The 17,570-nt window shown below is 40.1% G+C and overlaps 1 protein-coding gene across 1 annotated transcript in view; it reads right to left on the minus strand.

Moving 5' to 3' along the window:
* The window catches only part of per2 (period circadian clock 2), a 55,067-nt gene extending 45,326 nt beyond the window's left edge, over window positions 1–9,741 (minus strand). Inside the window, 2 exon segments of the mRNA XM_062987862.1 lie at window positions 1,759–2,221; window positions 9,648–9,741. Of these exon segments, the coding sequence (XP_062843932.1) occupies window positions 1,759–2,132 (374 nt within the window). The 5' untranslated portion in view covers window positions 2,133–2,221; window positions 9,648–9,741.
* Between the last annotated feature and the right edge of the window lie 7,829 nt (window positions 9,742–17,570).

A 17,570-nucleotide genomic window follows, 5' to 3' on the forward strand; every position in this document is an offset into this window, starting at 1 on the left:
CACAGCTGAAGAAATTCTGCATGGTGAAGTGGGAAAAACTCTCTCCCAGTCGATATCAGAGACTGGTAGATGGTTATAGGAAATGTCTAATTGAGGTTATTTCAGCCAAAGGGGAGAATACCAGCGATTAGGGCATAGGGTGTCTTAACTTTTTCACATGACTGTATATTTATTATTATTATTATTATTAATATTATATTTTAATACACATCTATATACTGTTCAGTTGAAGAACTGTTTAGCCAAATAGTGTAATGAAAAATAATTCATGTAGCTTATTTATTAAATGAATGAACTAAATTCTTACTGTTAACTGTTCAAATATCAAATATCAAATATTTTTTAGTTGCCACCCCCTACTAGTGGAAGCACACCTCATGCCATTAGCAAACCAGCCAGTGTAGATACATGTGACTTCAGTCCACACACACAAATCTAATTTGGGAACTTGTAATTGGCTTATATGGCAAAACCCAGGCACACATACCACCTTTACCTTGTAAATCCACTATGCACTCAGATACAGATACACTACAGGTGGGTATTAAAGTAATTCAGCACAGCAGGTCACCGTACGCATGTGTGTTATTCAAGTCTCCTACCGTGATCCTATTAGCTTAGTGCTATAAGTACTAAGTATGTGTCCAAGTGCGGGTGACATTAGGCTAATTTGGAACACACGGTATAAATAGCCTCCAAAAGAGCTTTTAATAGATAACATGCTCACAAATAGCACCTGTAAATAGAAGGTATTAATTACAACAGAACTAATGAAGCAGGTGAATGTTATATAAAGAAATAATTTACTTTAAGCCCTATGAACTCAGCAGTACAGAGCTTCTACTGACTTGTTGCAACTAGGCCTGTTAAAAGTATACATGCCTAATATACTGTCTAGTACTAAGTAGGGAACATAAATCTATGATCGAATATACAATCTAGTGCACTATGTAGGGAACATATATCTATTATCTTTCACACTATCTAGTGCACTATGTAGTACACATTAATGTGTTTGTGACGCAAACAGTTAGCTTAGTAGCTCAGTTAGCAGCTCCTAAAAGTTCTATTATCACCCATAACCCGTATCCTTTGGTGTGTGCGAGAGGTTTTTTAGCTTTTTGTTTTTTGTTGTTTTTTTGGTGGGGGCGTGGTCCGGGGATACCTCCCTGAAATGAGTTTTTGCAACTTGGGATGTCTGCAACATGCATGAGTAAAATAACCCTTTTCATTAAGTGCAGTGCGCTACCACATGCTCATGCTCACACCTTAGATTTCATGTCAGTCTTTCCCCTTTTAACCCACTCCTGTCATAGCCAAATGGAACTTATCCCTCCTCCGACAAGCGTGCAGCTGCCGATCGCTTCTTTTCACCTGCCAGGCATAGGGATGGCTGATAGCAGAGCATACATACAAACTCCATGCAGAGTTCCCATGCTATCCACATGCACAGTGCATAGCACTTTAAAATGTGCATGCAGCAATCAGAACTGGACATTGTAGCAATGGAAAAAGGTTGACTGGTCAGACAAATTTATTTTACCAATCTCACCTCACAGAGTCCATGTTTCAGTGGGACAGAGCTGTTTTAATAGCATTATAGGCTGTATTTTATAATTATATATTGTATTAAACAAAGCAACTGTGATGGAATAGCTCCTGCTCTTCAAATAACCCTGAATCTTGTTACCAAGTTGGTGAAGTTCCACTGCAACAAACACAGCAAGTAAAAGCAAAATGTATAAAGAAATATGATACCTCTTGTTGCTTCCCGATGATTCCAAAAGAGCCGAATCCTTGCTATTGCCGTTTGAACTTCCACTCGACTCATTCCCATTAGATTCATTGCCGTGAGACTGGTTGCTCTGCGATTCAGTCCCGCTCCCGCTGGACCCGCTGCTCTTCATCTCCACGTCCTCGTGCAGTGAGTGAGATATTTTGCCGTCGCTGTGGGGTGATGCGGAAGGGTCCTGACTGCTGCTCTCGCTGCCCTCTGAGGCCAGGCCAAGCTCGCATGCTTCTGCAAAGTCAGCTATTCGATGGAGCGTTGCCATGGAACTGTGGCCGATGACCTGGTCCTGGCCGTCCAGAGATGAAAACAGGTATGGTTTGGAGTTTGAGTCTTCAGACATTGGAGATGGATTAGCGGGTAGGTGTACTGATAATATATGAACCCATTTCCATAGTGGTGTTAGGAAGTGTAATTAGATTTCTGGGAACTCTAAGAGAAACAAAGAGAAGAAAAGAGAAAAAACACATCAGTTAGATTGGAAAAAAAACCAAGATGGTTTTAGGGCCCAGTTTAAGAACACCACTTGGAAAACTGGGAACCTAGAACCTAGAATTAAATGCATAACATTAAATACATTCAATCTTAGAGTAAATACAAATATAGCCTAATCACTTTACCAAAAATAAACTGGCTTTGGCTTCTTTCCATAACATTATGACCACTGACAGGTGACGAGAATAACACTGATTATCTTTTGTGGGATATATTAGGCAGCAAGTGAACATTTTATCCTCAAAGTTGATGTTAGAAGCAGGAAAAATGGGCGAGTGTAAGGATTTAAGCGAGTTTGACAAGGGCTGAATTGTGATGGCTATCCGACTGGGTCAGAGCATCTCCAAAACTGCAGCTCATGTGGGGTGTTCTCGGTCTGCAGTGGTCAGTATCTATCAAAAGTGGTCCAAGGAAGGAACAGTGGTAAACCGGCGACAGGGTCATGGGCGGCCAAGGCTCACTGATGCACGTGGGGAGCGAAGGCTGGCCCGTGTGGTCCGATCCAACAGACGAGCTACTGTAGCTCAAATTGCTGGAGAAGTTAATGCTGGTTCTGATAGAAAGGTGTAAGAATACACAGTGCATCACAGTTTGTTGCGTATGGGGCTGCATAGCCGCAGACCATGCTGACCCCTGTCCATGCGCCAACAATAGGCACGTGAGCATGGGAACTTGACCACGGAGCAATGGAAGAAGGCGGCCTGGTCTGATGAATCACGTTTTCTTTTACATCACGTAGAGAAACTACAAAGTGCTTCTATATGGTAAGTGGAGCTGATAAAATGGACAGTGAGTGTAGAAACAAGGAGGTGGTTTTAATGTTATGCCTGATTGGTGTACAGTTACTGTTTATTGCATGACTGGATTCATAAAATGTGGCAAAGATTACAAAATGCAGCAAAAAGTCTTTCTGGGTGTCAGGGCACAGACTGCGACCAGGATCTGGATCAAGCATTTATTTAAATAGATGACAAAATGATATGCAATTACACCGCTTTACCACCAGATGTCACTGTTCAGAATCTCGGCGCTGGTGTGCTAGCGGAATGTCCTGCTGTGCCACCTGGGCGCCGAGTTTCAAAGATTTTGAGTTTAGGGGACGTTGAGTTACAAGGTACAACTGTATAAGGCGAACAATCTACACACTGGAGTCCTGCATCATTTGAAAACTGAAACGCTTTAACTGATATATAACTGATCTGAGTAAAAGTAGGAGCTGTTAAAGACTGCTATTCAATCACTTATGTCAAGGGTGTTTGTAGCAGAGTTCAGATCTTTGCACTTCAAACAGTAATCAGAATCGTGATATGGCTGAGTCTCAAAAAACACAAAGTAACCTAGAGCCAACATGATATAACTCACATGTCTTGTGGGGCCAGACTCTGGGCACTGGAATCAGAATGAACAAACAATTAACAAGCTTTTGGGCACGACTCTGATTTGATCATTGACCACTCAGCAAAACGAGCTTAGAGTTCACATTTGTTTGTTTGGCATGGACTTGACTTTTCAGTAAAGTCAATTCATTCTTTATAGAGATTTTAACCCGATATAGCCTTTCAATTGCCCTGCTGGAATACTTGAATATGTCCAAGATTTAAGAATCTTAAAGTAATTGTTTCACAACAACGATTGGCTGTTGTTCATACAGGGTGGAAGTCAGATAGGGACTCCTCATAACTGAGGCAATCATGACCTCTGCTGCACAGAGTCAAGGATTAATGTGTTGATCAGGGTGTGGTTCTCCGTACACAAAGCTGATCTGCATCAGTAGAGAGGAAGCATAATGCAATTGGGTAATTGGATACGCTATATATGCATATATGTATATATACACTGATCAGCCATAACATTAAAACCACCTCCTTGTTTTTACACTCACTGTTCATTTTATCAGCTTCACTTACCATATAGAAGTTCTACAATTACTGACTGTCGTCCATCTATTTCTCTACATACCTTTTTAGCTGGCTTTCACCCTGTTCTTTAATGGTCAGGACCACTACAGAGCAGATATTATTTAGGTGGTGGATCATTCTCAGTACTGCAGTGACACTGACATGGTGGTGGTGTGTTAGTGTGTGTTGTGCTGCTATGAGTGGATCAGACACAGCGGCGCTGCTGGAGTTTTTAAACACCTCACTGTCACTGCTGGACTGAGAATAGTCCACCAACCAAAAATATCCAGCCAACAGCGCCCCGTGGGCAGCGTCCTGTGACCACTGATGAAGGTCTAGAAGATGACCAACTCAAACAGCAGCAATAGATGAGCGATCGTCTCTGACTTTACATCTACAAGGAGGACCAACTAGGTAGGAGTGTCTAATAGAGTGGACAGTGAGTGGACTCGGTATGTAAAAACTCCAGCAGCGCTGCTGTGTCTGATCCACTCATACCAGCACAACACACACTAACACACCACCACCATGTCAGTGTCACTGCAGTGCTGAGAATGACCCACCACCTAAATAATACCTGCTCTGTGGTGGTCCTGGGAGAGTCCTGACCATTGAAGAAAAGCATGAAAGGGGGCTAACAAAGCATGCAGAGGAACAGATGGACTTCTATATGGTAAGTGGAGCTGTAAAATGGACAGTGAGGGTAGAAACAAGGAGGTGGTTTTAATGTTATGGCTGATCAGTGTATATATACTGTATATTGCTTAGTTAATATACGTTGATGCATTACACGCATTTCATGTCAAAATTCCATGTCATTCATGATTTGTATTACATCTCACTGGGGCTCCTGCAACACCCTGATATTTCTGTCATACCACTCAGTAAGTGAAATGTGTTCAGAATGCAACTGCTAATGTTTGACCTGCACGGACACAGTAATGACGTACATGCTACCTGTTACCTACAATGAACAATACAAGACAAGCCTTGCCCCACACCATCTGGCTAAGCCTTTTCACCCATGTGTTCCTGGAGGTGAATCAAGGATAAATCAGGATTATTCACAAAAGATGGCAGAGTTCTAAGCAACATACAGTATCTCCTAGATTAGGAATTAACTACAACATTTACTACATAATGCAGGATGTGTACTGCAAATGCAGAGTCAACATATTCCATACATTAGGTATTAACTACGTTCGTGTACTGCAAATGCAGATAATATTATACTCAGCAGTGTTGCAACTTGTTTAACAAATTGGCAGAATGGCTAAGCTAAATAAAAATCACTATGAGTAATCACTATACTATACGACACGTGTGCAGTAGCCGACTTCATCTTTTCACCTGCCTGAGACGAGTTCATCTGGGGCTCAGTCTCACACATGGAGAGTCACGCACTGATCTCCATCATTCCTCGGCTCTGGTGCAGGCACCATCGATCAGCCAGCAGAGGTCGTAATTGCAGCAGTTTAAAGGAATCCTCTATGGCAGTGGTCCCCAACCACCAGCCTATTTATTACCGGGCCGCACAGAAAGAATAAATAATTAGAGATCGCTAGGAAAGCTTCTATTTCGGGTGTTATTGTATTATTGTTACCCCTTGGTGGGAGCGGCGTCTTGTTGCAGCGAAAACAGCTCATTTGACATTGTATGTGAGCAATATTATTAAATAATATTAAATCCTCCCTTCCCTGCCGGTCCGTGAAATTATATATTATATGGAACCGGTCCGTGGTGCAAAAAAGGTTGGGAAACTCTGCTCTAGGGAACTAGTTCACTGGAAAATGAGATCATGGCTGGTTTTGACTCCACGGGGACAAAGCCAGATGGTGACCAATTTCCAAGACCATCAATCCATGTGTGTGCAATCAGCTGGCCAAAGTAAACATTCATTATTACAGAAATAGTGCCGTTAATTACTTTTACCCTTTTCTTAGAGCTAAACTACCAGCTTTACCTCATCTGTAAAGCATCAACTGTTGAGACTTGTCTTCACAATTTGACAGATCACTAAAGAGGCATAGCAAGAACCCAATAAATACATTTGAAAATATACTCTGCAATAATGAAAAGGTCCTGGGTTTGATTCCCAGGTGGAGCGATCTTGGTCCTTTCTGTGTAGCTTTCCTCCAGGTGCTCCGGTTTCCTCCCACAGTTTAAAGACATACAGTCAGGTTAATTAGAGACTACCTTTGCCCAGTAAATTGCACCCACCGTGATTCTGACTACAATACAGCGGTGGTAAAACAGACAATTGTTCTCCTTAATCCATTCATATCCTATTACCCTGACTGCATTACACTTCCCCTCCACTGCTGACTGAAGAGCGCCGCAACTGACACACCAACTGCATCTTTTCACCTGCACGAGATGAATTCATACGCGGATCAGCTTTGTGTACGGAGAGCCACACCCTGATCAACGCATTATTATTCTTCGACCAGTTTAAGTGTGTAATGCTTACTATACTAGCGTCCTCTCCAGGGTGTCTCCAGGCCCACCGTAATACTGACCAGGATGAAGAAGTATCAATACACCAGAGCTGGGATCTCAAATACATTGTATCGAATCTCAGCTCTGCCTGCCGGCTGGGCTGGGCACCTGCATAAACACTGATTGGCTGTTGTTCATACAGGATGGGAGCCGAATAGGGACTCCTCATAACTGATGCAATTATGACCTCTGCTGAGTTGAGGGATAATGCGTTGATCAGGGTGTGGCTCTCCCCTCCACGCGAAGCTGATCCGTATATGAACTCGCCTCGTGCAGGTGAAAAGATGTAGTCGGCTAATGCACCTCACTGTCACTGCTGGACTGAGAATAGTCCACCAACCAAAAATTTTTAGCCAAAAGCGTCATGGGCTGCATCCTATGACCACTGATAAAGGTCTCGAAGATGACCAACTAAAACAGCAGCAATAAATGAGTGATCTGATCTCTGATTTTACATCTACAAGGTGGACCAACTAGGTAGGAGTGGACAGTGAGTGGACACGGTATTTAAAAACTCCAGTAGCGCTGCTGTGTCTGATCCACTCATACCAGCATAACACACACTATCACACCACCACCAGTGCTGAGAATTACCTAAATAATACCTTCTCTGTGGCGGCCCTGTGGGGGTCCTGCCCATTGAAGAATGGTGAAAGCAGGCTAAAATGGTATGTAGAGAAACAGATGGACTACAGTCAGTAATTGTAGATCTACAAAGTGCTCCTATATGGTAAGTGGAGCTGATAAAATGGACAGTGAGGTGGTTTTAATGTAATGGCTGATGTTATGGTTAAGGGTCTTGCTCAAGGGCCCAACAGCAACCTGGCAGTGGTGAGGTTTGAACCGGCAACCTTCTAATTACTGGACCAGCACTTTTTGGTTAGGCGTGTAGCCACTGATGCACCACTGCTTCTCATGTCATCATCATATGAAAATCTTCTTCCCCTTAAAGCTTCTCTGAGCGGTCCAAAAAGGTGGAAATCAGACGGCGCTAAATCTGGACTATAAGCGTCTCTCAGTCATGACCAATTACAAAATATAACAGTACAGAAACTTCTTGAAGATCCCTTGTAGTATTGGTTTGGGTTAATTATAACCCGAATTAGGATGAAAAAGTTACCAAAGATGAATGAATGATTAAATAAATTAATATATGAATAACTTACAATACTCTAAACATGACGTCAATGCTGAGAAAGTCACACAACACAGACAAAACACAACTCTTAATAAATAAAAAATTGTATATACTGTTTTGCATCTTTTTTACAAAGCAGAATTGTAAGCCATTTTAAAAAGAGAGCTTTTGTTTGTATATGGACGTGTATTGCATGTGGTCGGAACTTTGCTCTTAAAGCAAAAAATAAAAAAACATTTTGACCTCTCTATTTGCGTCATCGGTGCTTCTCTCCTCCCCTAGCAGTTTGGAATGCATTAACACAACAGCCACTCTGCAATGTCTGCCAAATCTGCTCTCTGTTCTCAAGTGTGTATTTCCATTTAGTCATGCTCCACGCTGACGTCCACCCACTGACCGCATCTGATTTAATACGGATTTAAATACAGTGATGGGTGAACGGTTGGGAAACCTTTGGAATTTTCTGTATGTCTGCATTAATATGACCTAAAACGTCATCAGATAAATAAAGACAACTTCATTAAACAAATGAGACAAAAATATTATACTTGGTCATTATACACCGATCTGGCATAACATTATGACCACCTCCTTGTTTCTACACTCACTGTCCATTTTATCAGCTCCACTTACCATATAGAAGCACTTTGCCACAGGACCACTACAGAGCAGGTATTATTTGGGTGGTGGATCATTCTCAGCACTGCAGTGTCACTGACATGGTGGTGGTGTGTTAGTGTGAGTTGTGCTGGTATGCGTGGATCAGACACAGCAGCGCTGCTGAAGTTTTTAAACACCTCACTGTCACTGCTGGACGGAGAATAGTCCACCAACCAAAAACAGCAATAGATGAGCGATCATCTCTGACTTTACATCTACAAGGTGGACCAACTATTTGGGACAGTGGTAGCCTAGTGGGTAGAGCTTTGGGCGGTTTGGCGGTTCAAATCCAGGCTCTGATGCAGCCACTGTTGGGTCCTTGAGCAAGGCCCTTAACCCAGTCTGCTCCAGGCGTGCCGTACAATGGCTGACCCGACGCACTGACCCCAGCTTCCAAACAAGCTGGGATATGCGAAGAAAGAATTTCATTATACTGTACAACTGTATATGTATATATGACAAATAAAGTATATCTTCTTCTTCTAACTAGGTAGGAGTGTCTAGTAGAGTGGACAGTGAGTGGACACTGTTTAAAAACTCCCAACAACCAAAAATATATCCAGCTTCCTGTGACCACTGATGAAGGTCTAGAAGATGACCGACTCAAACAGCAGCAATAGATGAGCGATCGTCTCTGACTTTACATCTACAAGGTGGACCGACTAGGTAGGAGTGTCTAACAGAGTGGACAGTGAGTGGACACGGTATTTAAAAACTCCAGCAGTGCTGCTGTGTTTGATCCACTCATACCAGCACAACACACACTAACACACCACCACCATGTCCTTGTCAGTGCAGTGCTGAGAATGATCCACTACCTAAATAATACCTGCTCTGTAGTAGTATGTAGAGAAATAGATGGACTACAGTCAGTAATTGTAGAACTACAAAGTGCTTCTTCTATATGGTAAGTGGAGCTGATAAAATGTGAGTGTAGAAACAAGTCTGACCTCCTGCATGGTAGTAATACAATGACACAGTCATGCAATACGCACGTTTAAACAGTGTGGGTAAATGGGGCATGATTTATAGATCTGCGATAACTTTGCATTATTGCTCGTCTTGCGCTTAACAACCAAATGAATTTCAGTGTTATACAATAACTAAGCTTAAACTAAGCTCGTCTATGAATGCAAAACATAAATAAAAGTACATAAATAAAGCCTACCTTCCTTCAGGGTCTCCAAAGCGACTTTTCTCCTGCTCTTTGTGCACGGTAGTATTTCTGAACTGTACCGGTTGACACACTGCACTTGCCTCGGTTCCCTGTTTCACTCATACTGCTGCCCTGAATCTCCAGCGCCAGCAATGACCTCATTTGAATCTCCGCCCCCACACCTTCTTTACGTAACGCGATTGGTTTGATAAAACCGTGAAAGCCTTAAAAGTAGGCGGGCGCATGAATACTTTACCTCTCATTGGCTAGTCCTTTATATAAGGCCGGCTCTGGTTTCACGTGGAAACACATGTCTGTGAATGAATGCAGCGCTTGTGGGCGTGTCGGTAACCTAATGAGAAGCTGAAGGGATAAATGAAGCAGTGGAACAATACTACACGTTATATAAACCGTTATACAAACCGTTATACAAGGTGTATAAACGTGTGGAAAGTCAATGTGATTGTGTTACGTTTATAGTGCAGTTATATAATTAGTGTTTACAGTTTAGTTATATAATTAGATGTTATTGTTAGCACCCCAAGCCTAAAAAAACAGTTATTAGTTAAAAAGTTAAATCTATTATCTTTTACACTATCTAGTGCAGTGGTTCTCAAACTTTTTAGACCGAGTACCACCCATTGTCAAACCAAAACTTCCAAGTACCACCTATGTCTCTCATCACAGAACCACATATAGCACACATTAATTAGGTGTGTGTGTGTATATACAGTATATACTGTATATATATATATATATATATATATATATATATACAGTATATACAGTATATACTGTATATACACACACACATATATATATATATATATATATATATATATATATATATATATACAGTGTATCACAAAAGTGAGTACACCCCTCACATTTCTGCAAATATTTCATTATATCTTTTCATGGGACAACACTATAGACATGAAACTTGGATATAACTTAGAGTAGTCAGTGTACAACTTGTATAGCAGTGTAGATTTACTGTCTTTTGAAAATAACTCAACACACAGCCATTAATGTCTAAATGGCTGGCAACATAAGTGAGTATACCCCACAGTGAACATGTCCAAATTGTGCCCAAATGTGTCGTTGTCCCTCCCTGGTGTCGTGTGTCAAGGTCCCAGGTGTAAATGGGGAGCAGGGCTGTTAAATTTGGTGTTTTGGGTACAATTCTCTCATACTGGCCACTGGATATTCAACATGGCACCTCATGGCAAAGAACTCTCTGAGGATGTGAGAAATAGAATTGTTGCTCTCCACAAAGATGGCCTGGGCTATAAGAAGATTGCTAACACCCTGAAACTGAGCTACAGCATGGTGGCCAAGGTCACACTGCGGTTTTCCAGGACAGGTTCCACTCGGAACAGGCTTCGCCAGGGTCGACCAAAGAAGTCGAGTCCACGTGTTCGGCGTCATATCCAGAGGTTGGCTTTAAAAAATAGACACATGAGTGCTGCCAGCATTGCTGCAGAGGTTGAAGACATGGGAGGTCAGCCTGTCAGTGCTCAGACCATACGCCGCACACTGCATCAACTCGGTCTGCATGGTCGTCATCCCAGAAGGAAGCTGACGCACAAGAAAGCCCGCAAACAGTTTGCTGAAGACAAGCAGTCCAAGAACATGGATTACTGGAATGCCCTGTGGTCTGACGAGACCAAGATAAACTTGTTTGGCTCAGATGGTGTCCAGCATGTGTGGCGGCGCCCTGGTGAGAAGTACCAAGACAACTGTATCTTGCCTACAGTCAAGCATGGTGGTGGTAGCATCATGGTCTTGGGCTGCATGAGTGTTGCTGGCACTGGGGAGCTGCGGTTCATTGAGGGAAACATGAATTCCAACATGTACTGTGACATTCTGAAACAGAGCATGATCCCCTCCCTTCGAAAACTGGGCCTCATGGCAGTTTTCCAACAGGATAACGACCCCAAACACAACCTCCAAGATGACAACTGCCTTGCTGAGGAAGCTGAAGGTAAAGGTGATGGACTAAACCCAATTGAGCACCTGTGGCGCATCCTCAAGTGGAAGGTGGAGGAGTTCAAGGTGTCTAACATCCACCAGCTCCGTGATGTCATCATGGAGGAGTGGAAGAGGATTCCAGTAGCAACCTGTGCAGCTCTGGTGAATTCCATGCCCAGGAGGGTTAAGGCAGTGCTGGATAATAATGGTGGTCACACAAAATATTGACACTTTGGGCACAATTTGGACATGTTCACTGTGGGGTGTACTCACTTATGTTGCCAGCCATTTAGACATTAATGGCTGTGTGTTGAGTTATTTTCAGAAGACAGTAAATCTACACTGGTATACAAGTTGTACACTGACTACTCTAAGTTATATCCAAGTTTCATGTCTATAGTGTTGTCCCATGAAAAGATATAATAAAATATTTGCAGAAATGTGAGGGGTGTACTCACTTTTGTGATACACTGTATATATATATATATATATATATATATATATATATATATATATATATAGGCAGTGATGGGAATTATGGCTTCTTGACAGGAGCCGGATATTTTGGCTTGGTTCCTTTTAAAGAGCCATTCAAAAAGTGAATCTTCGCGCTGCTAGGTAAACTATAAGACATCCCCGATATTAACATCAAATTTGCATTAAATGTAGGCCTAATTCAAACATCACTTAAATAAGAAAGATTAATTTCAAAAGGCAAAAAACTACAGGGAAGAGACAGACTTTGGTTGCATTTCATTAAGTTTTAGAAAAATCCTTTCTTGTACAAAGATGTGACTGAGTTTGATTCTGCTTTAAAACATAAGCACAATAAAATAATCAGATTTAACCTAATTAAACAAGTTTATAGTTTATTTCTGAATTATTTGTCATTATACTACTAGCTCTCTCTCTCTCTCTCTCTCTCTCTCTCTCTCTCTGTGTGTGTGTGTGTGTGTGTGTGTGCGTGCATGTGTGTGTGTGTGTCGCTCGCTCATTCTCCGCGATACTGAAAGTGTTTTCGGATTTGAGTGAGTTCGCGTGTTTAGCGGAGCAGCCTGGTGATGTCAGGAACGAGATCAGTGAGATTCAAACGCAGATCTGCTCTGACAAAAGCGAGAGAGCTACTGATAACTTTACTGATAACTTTACTGATAACTTTACTGATAACTTTACTGATAACTTTACTGATCACTTTACTAATAACGTTTCGGAAATTTCGAGATGGAAACCGCGAACGTGAAGTATAGACTTAATGAAGTACGGTGTCTGCGTAGCCCCGAATATTTTTAAAAACACATTAGTTTAAATACAACTTGTTTTAATTAAACTGATTTTATTAAAACAGAATTATAAGAACTTTGAAACAGATTTTATTAGTAATTTACACATTTTGTTTCATATTATTTTTTATTTATAATTATTAAATGATTTATTTTTTCGGTCCATGTAATTACTTTTCCGAGATTATCTGGCGTACCACCTCATGCTGCTTCACGTACCACAGTTTGAGAACCACTGATCTAGTGCATTATGTAGGGAACATAAATCTATTATCTTTTACACTATCTAGTACACTACGTAGGGAACATAAATCTATTATCTTTTACACTATCTAGTGTACTATGTAGGGAACATAAATCTATTATCTTTTACACTATCTAGTGCACTATGTAGGGAACATAAATCTATTATCTTTTACACTATCTAGTGCACTATGTAGGGAACATAAATCTATTATCTTTTACACTATCTAGTGCACTATGTAGGGAACATAAATCTATTATCTTTTACACTATCTGGTGCACTATGTAGGGAACATAAATCTATTATCTTTCACACCAACTAGTGTACTATGTAGTACACATTATGTAGGGAACATAAATCTATTGTCTTTTACACCAGCTAGTGCATTATGTAGGGAACATAAATCTATTATCTTTTACACTATCTAGTGCATTATGTAGGGAACATAAATCTATTATCTTTTACACTATCTAGTGTACTATGTAGGGAACATAAATCTATTATCTTTTACACTATCTAGTGTACTATGTAGGGAACATAAATCTATTATCTTTTACACTATCTAGTGCATTATGTAGGGAACATAAATCTATTATCTTTTACACTATCTAGTGCATTATGTAGGGAACATAAATCTATTATCTTTTACACTATCTAGTGCACTATGTAGGGAACATAAATCTATTATTTTTTACACTATCTAGTGCACTATGTAGGGAACATAAATCTATTATCTTTTACACTATCTAGTGCACTATGTAGGGAACATAAATCTATTATCTTTTACACTATCTTTACTCGATCTAGTGTACTATGTAGGGAACATAAATCTATTATCTTTTACACTATCTAGTGCACTATGTAGGGAACATGAATCTATTATCTTTTACACTATCTAGTGCACTATGTAGGGAACATAAATCTATTATCTTTCACACTATCTAGTGCACTATGTAGTACACATTATGTAGGGAACATAAATGTATTATCTTTTACACTATCTAGTACACTACGTAGGGAACATAAATCTATTATCTTTTACACCATCTAGTGTACTATGTAGGGAACATAAATCTGTTATCTTTTACACTATCTAGTGCATTATCTAGTGCACTATGTAAGGAACATAAATTATTATCTTTTACACTATTTTTACTCTATCTAGTGCACTATGTAGGGAACATAAATTTATTATCTTTTACACTATCTAGTGCACTATGTAGGGATTATAAATCTATTATCTTTTACACTATCTATTGCACTATGTAGGGAACATAAATCTATTATATTTTTCCCTATCTGGTGCACTATGTAGGGAACATAAATCTATTATCTTTTACACTATCTAGTGCACTATGTAGGGATTATAAATCTATTATCTTTTACACTATCTAGTGCATTATCTAGTGCACTATGTAAGGAACATAAATTATTATCTTTTACACTATTTTTACTCTATCTAGTGCACTATGTAGGGAACATAAATTTATTATCTTTTACACTATCTAGTGCACTATGTAGGGATTATAAATCTATTATCTTTTACACTATTGCACTATGTAGGGAACATAAATCTATTATATTTTTCCCTATCTGGTGCACTATGTAGGGAACATAAATCTATTATCTTTTACACTATCTGATGCACTATGTAGGGAACATAAATCTATTATCTTTTACACTATCTAGTGTACTATGTAGGGAACATAAATCTATTATCCTTTACACTATCTAGTGTACTATGTAGGGAACATCAATCTATTATCTTTTACACTATCTAGTGCATTATGTAGGGAACATAAATCTATTATCTTTTACACTATCTAGTGCACTATGTAGGGAACATAAATCTATTATCTTTTACACTATCTAGTGCACTATGTAGGGAACATAAATCTATTATCTTTTACACTATCTAGTGCACTATGTAGGGAACATAAATCTATTATCTTTTACACTATCTTTACTCTATCTAGTGTACTATGTAGGGAACATAAATCTATTATCTTTTACACTATCTAGTGCACTATGTAGGGAACATAAATCTATCTTTTACACTATCTAGTGCACTATGTAGGGAACATAAATCTATTATTTTTTGCACTATCTGGTGCACTATGTAGGGAACATAAATCTATTATCTTTTACACTATCTAGTGTACTATGTAGGGAACATAAATCTATTATCCTTTACACTATCTAGTGTACTATGTAGGGAACATAAATCTATTATCTTTTACACTATCTAGTGCACTATGTAGGGAACATAAATCTATTATCTTTTACACTATCTAGTGCACTATGTAGGGAACATAAATCTATTATTTTTTACACTATCTAGTGCACTATGTAGGGAACATAAATCTATTATCTTTTACACTATCTAGTGCACTATGTAGGGAACATAAATCTATTATTTTTTTACACTATCTAGTGCACTATGTAGGGAACATAAATCTATCTTTTACACTATCTAGTGCCCTATGTAGGGAACATAAATCTATTATTTTTTACACTATCTAGTGCACTATGTAGGGATCATAAATCTATTATTTTTTACACTATCTAGTGCACTGTGTAGGGAACATAAATCTATTATCTTTTACACTATCTAGTGTACTATGTAGGGAACATAAATCTATTATCTTTTACACTATCTAGTGTACAATGTAGGGAACATAAATTATTATCTTTTACACTATGTAGTGCACTATGTAGGGAACATAAATCTATTATTTTTTACACTATCTAGTGCACTATGTAGGGAACATAAATCTATTATCTTTTACACTATCTAGTGCACTATGTAGTACACATTAATGTGTTTGTAACGCGAACAGTTAGCTTAGTAGCTCAGTTAGCAGCTCCTAAAAGTTCTGTTATCACCCATATACTTGTGTGTGTGAGAGAGGTTGTTTTTTTCTTTTTCTTTTGGGGCTTGGGGGGGTCAGGGTCGGGGTCCGGGGGTACCTCCCTGAAATGAGCTAATACACATGCTAACTTCTGCCTTCTATTTTTCACTTACAGTCGTTCTACTGTGAGCACAGGAAACTAAACGATTAGTATCCGCCTGCCCTCTAGTGGCTATATAATGTCATTACATTATTAATTGCCTTGTTTGCTCGAGTCCCATATTGGTTCTACGTGGATTGGTAGTTATTTATGTTAGGAAATAATCGATCTAATTATAATCAAATAATTCAAACAAACAATAATCAAATCAAGTCCACCAATCACTGCCAAGACCATACAGTTAGATTTCAGACAGTTCCAGAGAAAACACCACTGACCAACAACCAAAGCAAAGATTCTGCCCTTTTCACCACTTGTCTCCTTTAAGGGCCTCAACCCATGAAAGTACCCACATGGATAATGCTGATAATGCTAACTCTGAATAGTGACAACAGCTGTCTTTTGGGGGTTCGGCTGCCCAGCACGAAGAGGGACTCACCCCTGAACTCCAGGCCAACATTCTCCCAACATACCATTTTATAATCACTCCTCATCCACTATAGGTGAAGGTGGGACCTGCATGTGCAAAATGGACTTACAGAATAACTAAGGTTTGGTAGAAAGGACACGGCTGAAACTCCACCCAACTCCTAGCGCTGGTGCCCAAGGCCAAGTTTCTCTGCAGACCGCCTGATGTTGTTGTTGAGAATCTTGACGTATTGCTCTTTTTTCATGGTCCCGTTTACTGTGATTAGGTTCCCTGGTCTATTGGCTGAAAAACACCCCCAAATCATTAGGTTCCCACCACCATGTTTGACAGTGGGGATGGTGTTCTTAGGGTTGAAGGCTTCTCCTTTTTTACGACAAATGAAGGATACATTATGGTGGCCAAACAATTCAATTTTTGTTTCATCTAACCATAAAACAGAAGACCAGAAGTCTTCTTCTTTGTCCAGATGAGCATTTGCAAAGGCCAAGCGGGCTATGGTGTGCCTTTTCTGGAGAAGTGGAGTCCTCCTTGGTCTGCGTCCGTGGAACCCATCAGCGTGCAGTGTCCGTTGGACAGTCTGCCTTGAGACGTTGCCACCAGCAGAGCCCAGATTCACCAGGATGGCCTTGGTGGTGATCCTTGTATTCTTTTTCACCTCTCTCACCATCCTCCTGGCCAGCACAGGTGTCACTTTTGGCTTCCGACCACGTCCTCTGAGATTTTCCACAGTGCGGAACGTCTTGTATTTTTTAATAATACTTTGCACTGTAGCCACTGGAACTTGAAAACATTTAGATATGGCCTTATAGCCCTTTCCTGACTTGTGAGCAGCTACAATGCACAGCCGCAGGTCCTTAGTGAGCTCCTTTGTCTTAGCCATGACTGTCCACAAACCAACTGCAGAGAGTTGCTGTTTTTCACCTGTTGAGTTGATTAAAACAGCTGTTCCCAATGAATCAGGGTAATTAGGATGCTTTAGAACAGCTTGGACTATT

Source organism: Trichomycterus rosablanca, chromosome 25, assembly GCF_030014385.1.
Source record: "Trichomycterus rosablanca isolate fTriRos1 chromosome 25, fTriRos1.hap1, whole genome shotgun sequence".
Lineage (NCBI taxonomy): Eukaryota > Metazoa > Chordata > Actinopteri > Siluriformes > Trichomycteridae > Trichomycterus > Trichomycterus rosablanca.